Source organism: Bos indicus, chromosome 15, assembly GCF_029378745.1.
Source record: "Bos indicus isolate NIAB-ARS_2022 breed Sahiwal x Tharparkar chromosome 15, NIAB-ARS_B.indTharparkar_mat_pri_1.0, whole genome shotgun sequence".
Classification (NCBI taxonomy): Eukaryota; Metazoa; Chordata; class Mammalia; order Artiodactyla; family Bovidae; genus Bos; species Bos indicus.
In genome coordinates this window covers 48,877,619-48,888,661 of record NC_091774.1, presented here as the reverse complement: position 1 = coordinate 48,888,661, position 11,043 = coordinate 48,877,619, and the positions used below count along the sequence as shown (strand labels likewise).

Below are 11,043 nucleotides of genomic sequence, written 5' to 3'. Positions count from 1 at the left end.
ATAAAAGGAAGATTCCAGGGCACTAAGAAGAAAATGGGAATTGAAAACTACAGGCAGGAAAAAAATTAAAGATGTGTTCATGAGTTAATGTGTATAGACTTATCAGAAGAATATGAGTTGTATGGAAACAGTCTCTGCAGAGACAGGCCAGGAAGAGCAACCACTGTCTTCCTAAGCTTCCTTAGTAATACTCAACAGCTCTGTATCTTTATTCAGATAGAGTTTAGATCAAACAAGGTAAAGATAAAGATTATTTTTAACCTTTCTGGTTCTCTCTGAGTGAAGAGCTTCAACATGAAACTACATTCGACTATCATGTCCGAGGTGATGAACACCACCCAAGACCCTTTCTACTTCATCCTCACGGGCATCCCTGGGTTTGAAGCCTACCACATCTGGATCTCCATCCCCTGCTGCTGCCTCTACACCATCTCCATCATAGGAAACACCACCATTCTCACTGTCATCCGCACAGAGCCATCCCTTGTCCAGCCCATGTACCTGTTCCTCTCCATGCTGGCCCTCACTGACCTGGGTCTCACCCTCAGCACGCTGCCCACAGTCATGCAGCTCCTCTGGTTTAACAATCAGAAGATCAGTTTTGAGGGCTGTTTTGCCCAGTTCTTCTTCCTCCATGCGTTCTCTTTTATGGAATCTTCAGTCCTGTTGGCCATGTCCTTTGACCGCTATGTGGCCATCTGCCGCCCCCTCCATTATGCCACCATCCTCACCAACAGTGTCGTTGGCAGGATGGGGTTAGCCATCCTTTGCCGCTGTGTTCTGGCCGTTCTTCCCTCCCTTTTCCTACTCAAGCGCCTGCCCTTCTGCCGCTCCCACCTTCTCTCTCACTCCTACTGCCTCCACCAGGACATGATTCACCTGGTCTGTGCTGACATCCGAATCAACAACTGGTATGCTTTTGCTGTGGTTTTGCTCATTATTGTGATGGACCCTCTGCTCATTGTGCTCTCCTACATCCTCATCCTGAAAAGTATCTTGCGCACAGCCTCATGGGCTGAGCGACTGCAGGCACTCAATAACTGTCTGTCCCACATGCTGGCTGTTCTGGTCCTCTATGTGCCCATGGTTGGGGTGTCTATAACTCATCGATTTGCCAAGCATGCCCCTCCTCTAGTTCATGTTATCATGGCCAATATTTACCTGTTGGCGCCTCCAGTGATGAACCCCATCATTTACAGTGTAAAGACTAAGCAGATCCGCCACGGAATTTTTCACCTCATTTCTCAAAGAAGCAGGCATTTAAGGTGAAGTACTGAATGCACTTAATTACACAGAAATTGCAGTCGATAGGTCTACAGGGAGAGTATAGTCAAATTTTTTAAATGGAGAGTGTAAAAAAAATTCCATCATATTTTTAAGGGAGTATGACATGATCTTGGATTTAATTAGATTTTTGTTCTGGGAGAAACTAGCAGCAAACATTCTATCCAAAAGAGTTGTGGTTCCAATTTGATCTGATTCTAGCACATTTATCTGCCAATGAAATAAGCATCATTGACTGAGTAAAGGTCTGTTTAAATTTTTTCCGAATATTTTTCTCTCCAGTGGGCCTGGTTAAGTAAATGTGAATGAAAACCTTTGTTGTTGCCTCCACCACACATTCTCCTAGGCAGCTCCACTTACTCCAGGTAAACTCCACTTTTCCGTTTCATATAATGGATAGGTGTGCTCTGAGTTTCTCTTGCAAAAGAATAGTAAATATTTGATGGAAGACAGATACTGATCAAGTTATTTGGATATTGATCCAGGCTATATGGATATTGATCAAGATATTTCTCAGCTATTCAACTGAGATTATCTAATCTATACTCAGCATGATTTAAGCACACACAATGAGCAAAGAGCCTAAAGATGGAGGTGAGTATACTTCGAAACCCCACCATTGGATTAATGCTCCTGCATTGTTAGAGGGTCTTAGTATTTAGGACCAAAACTTCAAGTATGTCTGCAGATAACATTTGTGGGGATATAAATTCATTTTTCTCACTATGATAGGCTTTTTCTTTTTAACCTTAATATTCTTAATGTGGTTTAAATTCTTTTTTTTATTTTTTTTAACTTTTATTTTATTTTTAAACTTTACAATATTGTATTAGTTTTGCCAAATATCGAAATGAATCCACCACAGGTATACCCGCGTTCCCCATCCTGAACCCTCCTCCCTCCTCCCTCCCCTACCCTCCCTCTGGGTCGTCCCAGTGCACCAGCCCCAAGCATCCAGTACCGTGCATCGAACCTGGACTGGCGACTCGTTTCATACATGATATTATACATGTTTCAATGCTATTCTCCCAAATCTCCCCACCCTCTCCCTCTCCCACAGAGTCTGTAAGACTAATCTATACGTCGGTGTCTCTTTTGCTGTCTTGTACACAGGGTTATTGTTACCATCTTTCTAAATTCCATATATATGTGTTAGTATACTGTATTGGTGTTTTTCTTTCTGGCTTACTTCACTCTGTATAATAGGTTCCAGTTTTATCCATACACACTGAGGAAACCAGAAAGGAAAGAGACACATGTACCCCAATGTTCATCGCAGCACTGTTTATAATAGCCAGGTCATGGAAGCAACCTAGATGTCCATCAGCAGATGAATGGATAAGAAAGCTGTGGTACATATACACAATGGTTTAAATTCTTGGAGGCCATTTCCCTTTGGCATTCTGGACTTGGGACTAGAAAATGTTATGATAGACAGGATGTGGCTTTTGGACTTCCCTGGTGGTCCCTGGTAAAGAATCTGCCTTCTAATTCAGGGGACACAGATTCAATCCCTGGTCAGGGAACAAAGATACCACCAGCTGCAGGGCAACTAAGCCCTTGCCACAACTAGAGAAGCCCATGTGATGCAGCGAAGACTCTGTACAGCCAAAACAAACAAACAAAATAGATGTGGCTTTAATGATCATAAAAAAGTATTTTATGGAAACCAGGTAGCCTCTCTCAGAAATATCAGTTTGAAGGGTAGTCATGGGATTTCTTTGGTGGTCCAGCCAGACTCCTCTGTTTATGTGATTCTCCAAGCAACAATACTGGAATGGGTTCCTGTGCCCTCCTCCAGGGGGTCTTCCTGATCCACATCTCTTATGTCTCTTGCATTAGCAGGTGGGTTCTTTACTACTAGCACCACCTGGGAAGTCCATGTAAAAGATACAGTCTTGAATTACTAATAGGCTTCATAGGTGCTCAGTTTATGTGAATTATTTTCTCCTTCTCCACTCCACTACACTCCAGATTATGGATAAGAACATCTGTGGGGACATTTATGTTTGCAGCCATTATGGGAACAGGAATTAGGGTGGCCGAGTGGTAATCATCTACATACACAGATGCTCCCAATTGCCATCTAAACACATCCCTGGACAAAAAGGGGTTTCTGAAGGGAGAGGTGACAGAACAAAATTAGCTTCAGGACAATTAGATCTACTAGTGACTTGGGCTAAATTCCCCACACATTCCTATTTTGAAATTCTAACCCCAGTATCTTAGCATGTGACTACATTTGGAGGTAGGGTCTTTATAGACATAACTGAGTTAAAATGAGGTCCTCAGGGTGAACTCTAATCCTGGGTGACTCGTGTCCCTGTATGAAGAGACTATTAGGACACAAGCACAGAAAGAAGACCAGAATGATGACACAGGGAGAAGACAACCACCTGCAAGCCAGGGGAGAGGCCCCCAGAGAAACCAGAAATGTGAGAAATTGTTAGAGGCCTCCATAATTTGAAGAAAGAAAATTTCTATTGTTTAAGCCACCCTTTTTGTGGCTGTCCTAGCAAACTAATACAATCAAAGACCTATAGACTATATTTCTGAAACTGTGAAATAAAGGTCAGCTATCAGAGAAAAAATAATAATATTTAGGTGATAAAGGGACTAGAGCTTAGAAACATGAAGGGGAATTTGGGGGCAAAATAAGCTGTTCAATGACCAGTGGTGGTGGTTTAGTCACTAAGTAGTGTCCTATTCTTGTGACCCCATAGGCTGTGGCCTGCCAGGCTTCTCTCTTCATGGGATTCCCCAGACAAGAATACTGGATTGGGTTGCCATTTCCTTCTCCAGGGGTCAAAGACCAATGATTGCAAAATACAGGCTAAGCAATTAAAGACAAAGCATGTTTGACAGAAAGCATCAGCCAAGCCTCTGCATAACGTCTTTACAGCAGCTGCTGAGAATTATCAAGATACATAAAGACATGGATGAATCCTAAATGTTCATTGCTAAATGAAGGAAGGTAGTCTAACAGGTCTTTAAAAAAAATTATGATTTCATACAGACAAAACTCTGAAAACGGCAAAACTTCATAGAGAGTAAGCTTACTGGTGGTAACTAAGAATTTAAGGGAGTGGAGTATTAAATTCATGACGCACAGAGGGTTTTGTAGACTGTAGAATCATTCTGTAATACTGTGATGGTACACAGATGACATTAGGCATTTGCTAAAACTCAAAGAAATTTACAGCCGCACAGAGTGGTCATTAATATATATAATTTATATATATTTATTATATATAATTTTTAAAAATTACTCAGGATGGAAGACACAATATGATAGTTCTATTATGAATACATGAAGCAACTGCACTGGAAAAGATGGAGGGAAATGGTGCTGACCTTTGGAATTGGGTGGGATCTGTACTAAAGGCAAAATGAAATATAATAAATGCTGCACCCAGGGGTCAAACCCACATATTTTATGTCTCCTGCCGTTGGATTCTTTACCAGTAGTGCCACCTGGGAACCAAGTTCCTCCCTACTTGGCTGGGATGTTATGGAAAAGCAAGGGGAGCAACATGAATGATCCATGGACTGGAGTTGGGGATATCAGTATGAAGTTATGTTTCGCTTAATGTAGATACAGATGATTAAGTAAAACATATTTATAGATATTTGTATATAAACAGGTCAGTATACAGACATATATTTTCTTGCTTTCTTAACTGGGAGGACCAAGAAGAAACGACAAGCTAGTAGCAATAATTGCATATATCACATAAAATTCAATATTTTTGGAAATAATTTTAATTTATCTGGCAAAATCTGTACAGGAAATATTGAAGCTAAATTTGTTAGATTTCCAGTGAGAAAATTAACTGAAAACTTGTATAAATTAAAGTTATTCTAGCACTATTTCCCATGCTGAAATAATATCAGAAAAATAAGAGATTTAAACTTTTTTGTAAAAATGCCAAACTAACTTGTCTTACAAGCAATACTAAGCAAATCTGAATACTTGTACAACCCGTCTGAATTTATTTATAAAATATTAAAACATTTTACATAATGTTTATGTCAATATGAGCATATTCTGTCATTGTGTTATTATGACTATGGATTTTTATAACTTATTATCTATTTGTATTTATTTTGCCTCTCATCTTAGAAGCTAGGTTTTTGTCATGGCTTGGCTATTTTCAGTAAATATATCAGATCAGATCAGTCGCTCAGTCGTGTCCGACTCTTTGCGACCCCATGAATTGCAGCACACCAGGCCTCCCTATCCATCACCAACTCCCAGAGTTCACTCACACTCATGTCCATCGAGTCAGTGATGCCATCCAGCCATCTCATCCTCTGTCGTCCCCTTCTCCTCCTGCCCCCAATCCCTTCCAGCATCAGAGTCTTTTCCAATGAGTCAACTCTTCGCATGAGGTGGCCAAAGTACTGGAGTTTCAGCTTTAGCATCATTCCTTCCAAAGAAATCCCAGGGCTGATCTCCTTCAGAATGGACTGGTTGGATCTCCTTGCAGTCCAAGGGACTCTCAAGTGTCTTCTCCAACACCACAGTTCAAAAGCATCAGTTCTTCGGCGCTCAGCCTTCTTCACAGTCCAACTCTCACATCCATACATGACCACAGGAAAAACCATAGCCTTGACTAGCCAGACCTTTGTTGGCAAAGTAATGTCTCTCTCTGCTTTTGAATATGCTATCTAGGTTGGTCATAACTAAATATTTTAAGTGAGTATAGTATCTACATTGTGTATTAAATACCAGGTAATATTTGCAAAACTAAAAGTTCCAGTAACAACTTTTAACCTGTAAATTGGCAGAAAAAGGTAGCATCATCATGTGTATTAAAAACTGGCTAAGTTATTGCAGGGGCTTCCATGGTAGCTCAGTAGTAAAGAGTCCACCTGCCAATGCAGGAGATGTGGGTTCTACCCCTGGTTTGAGAAGATTCCCCTAGACAAGGAAATGGCAACCTACTTCAGTATCCTGACTGAGAAATCCCATGGACAGAGGAACCTGGAGGGCTACAGTCCATGGGATCACAAAAGAGTCTGTCCAACACGATTTAGCAACTAAAAAACAACAAAGTTATTGCAGGCACCACATTCATTATGCTACAGTACTGTACACATTCTTTCTTAGAAATTAGCTATTTGTGTGTATCAGTATTTGTAACTTCCACATATTGTTATGTGAGAAATGTCATTGGGGAAAAAGGTCAGCCACTTTTAAGATGCTATCATATATCTTGAAATGAATGGCCTAAAATTATTTTAACCATTGCTGCTGAAAGGTCAAAATTAGAAGGTTTTATTTGAGCAATACATTTCAATTAGCAAGCAGCATTTCTTTGTTTAATGGATCGCATATGTTCAGGTTCATGAAATTTCCAACATGAATGGTAGAGAAAATATCTTATGTTTAGATAACTTTATATACATTGATATGTATATAATACATTATACATATTTTTCTAATATTTATTTCTTTCACCTACAAATTGTTGTGAAACATGATCAGCTTTATTATGGAGACAGGTATTCCACTATATTTAAAACAATTTAAGCATGTATTTTCCCTTTCTAATATTCTCTTCTTTTATATATTGTTTAACCCAATATATCTAAAATGTAATCATTTAAACACGTAACCTATGTTTAAAAATAAGATAGTTTACACTCTTTGTTTTTTTTAATGTTAAGTCTCCAAAGTCTGGCCACATGTCATTACAACAGATATCAATTCAAATTAGCCATTTTTCAAGAGCTCAGTAACCAAGACTGCAAAGCATCTCTGCTTTTGCCATTTGGAGGTTGTTATTTAAAGTTACAATCCACTGAGAGAGTCAGACACAATAAGATATACTAGATAACGTTATAAAATAATGCTTTAAATAAATTGTACAACTATCACTTTGGATTTTTCTAAGATTTGGATTCCTGAACAACTGTGAAAAAAATCAATAATAAATAATGAAATAATATCTGCATATATATGAAATCTAGAAAGATGGTACCGACGATCCTATGTGCAGGGCAGCAAAGGAGACAACAGACATAAAGAACAGAGTTTTGGACTCAGTGGGAGAAGGAGAAGGTGGGATGATTTGCTAGAATAGCACTGAAACATATACATTACCATAAGTAAATAGCTAACCAGTGCAAGTTCAATGAATGATGTAGGGCACCCAAAGCCGGTGCTCTATGACCACCTGGAGGGATGGGTTGGGGAAGTAATTGGGGAGGCGGTGTTCAGGATGGAGGGAACACATGTATGCCTACGGCTGATTTGCACTGATGTAAATCATGTGATGGCAAAAACCATCACAATATTGTGAAGTAATTATCCTCCAATTAAAATAAATTAATTAAAAAGAATAATCTGAACATCATTCTGAGTGTTGCTGCTAGTCAATCATGCCCTCTGAAGTGATAGTTTCTATGACAAAAGAAGTGACTATGAAAGTAATGTGACTAAAAATGAGATTTGATTACATATCTAAAGTGTGTTGAAGCATATTCATCCTTTAGACTTGCAGCTTACTGGTAGAGTCATCTGCTGATGACATCTAAAACCTATAAGGGAATATCTGGCTTGCCCCAATAATTATTGCAACTTCTTTGCTAAATTTTTAGATTTTACTTTCTATGCTGCATCCAAAAATAAAATATTATTACATATCTACCCTTTATACATAGTAGGTACTCAAAAATATATTTGGATAAATGAAGAAAATGATTAGTCACTTATTAATGAAAGATATACATATTATTTACAATCCCAAGTCTTTGGGTACCTTTCCAGAAGCAGTAATTTCCTCTGATATTTGACTGTGAAATTTGATCAATATCTGTCTAAGAAATTCACTTTGAACTTCACCTTCTTAGACAATTTATAGACACTGTCATTGGTGGATATCTAACCTCAGTTCAATTCAGTTCAGTTCAGTTGCTCAGTCGTGTCCGACTCTTTGCGACCCCATGAATCACAGCACGCCAGGCCTCCCTGTCCATCAACTCCCGGAGTTCACCCAAACTCATGTGCATGTCTAACCTAGTGGCCTTCAAATTGATTACCTGTTCCTCTAGAGAAATAAGATATTTTTGGGAGTTCCTGGACACAAATATTTTTGTAAGTATAAATTTTTAGATGTTAAACATCCATATAGTTTCTTCACTGAAATTGCTTTGTCTGAGAATGTAGGAGGTTTGACTATGCCTCTGTTACACTATTTTTTTTTCCTTTCTACAATCTTATTTTCTCACTTTACAAAAATTAAATAGTAATAATAATTTTTAATTTTCAAAAAGGAAAAAATATGAATAGACATAGTTCTTAAAGCTATTTAATATTTCCATTGTATATCCCAAATAGTAAACATTTCTGAGATACCAATCAAAAGGACTACTGAAAATATTGACATGGATTTTGAGGAAGTGAATGACACTTATGATGGGGTAGCATATTCTAGTGTAAGACAAATGGTATCAATTTTACTGTTATCAACAAAAATAAAAAGTGATCCAATGGAAATATCATTTATTATATCATTAAGATAATTTTTCATGAGATTATCATATGATTTTTATCATTTAATTCCAAAGGCATTAAAAATGATATTGTGCAATGATAAATGGTACCAATACCATTTTATCATTTATGTTACCAAACTTAACAGCTTTCACATTTACAGAAAAAGAAAAAAGTAAATAGTAACAGAATTGTTATTGAACTATGTCTCATTCTATTAATAAATAATAAATATTTTCCAGATCCAAGAAAAATAAAATCATGCAGCTCATTAAGAGATGGATTGAAATCAAATTTTAGTATTAATATATAAAAATTTGAATTATGCTCATGTTGTTTTGATCAATTATCTATTAATATCAGAAAAATGACTCAATAAAGAATACATTTTTAGAACAATACTCTATGTGTGACTAAATTTTAAACATAAAAAACTAATACAATTATGTAAAGTTTAAAAATAAAATAAAATTAGAAAAAAAAAGTTAAATATATATATATATATATATATATATATATATTTATTGGGAAGTATTGTGAAAGAGCAACCACTAAAATTTTTCCAAACAGAAAAATATATTATATGTATTACAAACTCTATGGTGGAGGTAAAATAAAAATTTGAGTTTGAGGAGAAAAAGGACTAACATAAAAATATGTGAATGGAATGTTAAAGAATATGTTCATGCATATTTAACTTCATAATGTCTGCTATCAAAATATGCATTTAGTTTACATTTGTTATTTTAAACTGTGATATAACAATTTATTTTTAACTTGATATATTTATGAAAGTGAAGCATTAGTCTCTCAGTTATGCCCAACTCTTTGTGAACCCATAGACTGTAGCAGCCTGCCAGGCTCTTCTGTTCATGGAATTCTTCAGTCAAGAATCCTGGAGTGGGTTGCCATTCCCTTCTCCAGGGGATCTTCCAATCCAGGGATCAAACCTGAGTCTCTGGGATGCAGACAGATTGTTTATCATCTGAGTCACGAGGGAAGCCTCAGTATATTTACAATATATCCAAAATGTGCGTTCAACATCTATGTAAATCTATGATAAAATTTTAGGTTTTAACCTGAAAATGCCTAAAAGGATACCTAATTTTTTCCTATTAATTATTTTACATAGAGAATGTAAAAATTTGGTAGCCACTATTTTAAACAGACCAAGCATTTCAAAAAGTTCACTGTTAAAGGTGACCCTAATGACGTGAACGAGCTCAGGAAGAATAGCATACGGTGAAAAAAAAACATTTCCCTTGCATTTGTAAGCCCTGAAGCCTGAGAGGCTGAGATCTGAGGCCAGTTACTGATCAAGCAGCACAGGCCTATCAATCCACCATACACAGACCTCTATTATTTAGGAGGTGTGAAGACGTACTCTCTGATTTGACCAAAGGTTTCCAGGAAACCATAGACAACCACAGGCAGAAGCAAGAAGTGCCAACTAGAACTCTGCTGACAGTAAAAGAGAAGAGGTGGAGCAGAAGGAAAGATACAAGCATACCTACTTCAGGTCATGGTGAGGATAGGAGGAGAAGGGAATGTAAATATCCAGACACCAGAAAAACAGGACCCAAAGCTCTATCAAAACAGAATTCTGTTGGTGTTTCTGTTGGGATTTTTCAGATCTGAAACCTGGTGTGTAAGGTTGTTCATATTTTACCTGATACCTAAGTTGAGGCCATTTACGCAGCTGTTCTTCATCCTCAGAATCTCCTGGCATATAAAATTTTGGTAGCCGCTATTCTAAACAGACTGAATAGTCTGAGAGTAGACACCACTGGACAGTAAGCTGGGGGGAAGAGTCTGATTCCGTATATAACACGAAGGAAGTTGTTTTATATGTAGTTTTACCATAAATTTACTGTTTAAACAAGGATACTTTTGAGAGGAAAAGGGATTGCTATTAATAATGATGCTGAGAAAAATAAGTGTAAATCACGACTATCTGGGACAACCCAAAAAGTACACTTGTCTTGCTCAAAGTCATGTTACTAGGATGGTCTTTTATTGGGAGCAGATTTTTAATATCTGTCTGACCCATCAAAATAAGAACTTGTTATATTTCAATTCAAATATCATTAAGTCTCAAGCCTCTACAAGTAACTTCCTATTTGTCAGACTGTTTGGTGTGAGCCTTGAGAAAAATAGGCAAAGGGCATTCAAGATCTCAAGTTGATCATAACTGTCAGAGATGGCATATGCATGGGCACATACAGACACACCTCTGTTGATAACTTGTGAGATGGCAA

The 11,043-nt window shown here is 37.4% G+C and overlaps 1 protein-coding gene across 1 annotated transcript; it reads left to right on the top strand.

Moving 5' to 3' along the window:
• The first annotated feature begins 315 nt into the window (after nucleotides 1-315).
• Nucleotides 316-1,269, top strand: LOC109568901 (olfactory receptor 51Q1-like). Its single transcript, XM_019974266.2, has one exon. The coding sequence runs from the start codon at nucleotides 316-318 to the stop codon at nucleotides 1,267-1,269; it is 954 nt and encodes a 317-aa protein (XP_019829825.2).
• Nucleotides 1,270-11,043: the final 9,774 nt, after the last annotated feature.

Excerpts from the sequence above, each read along its gene's own strand:
- LOC109568901 (XM_019974266.2), top strand. The coding sequence starts at position 316 with ATGTCCGAGGTGATGAACACCACCCAAGACCCTTTCTACTTCATCCTC.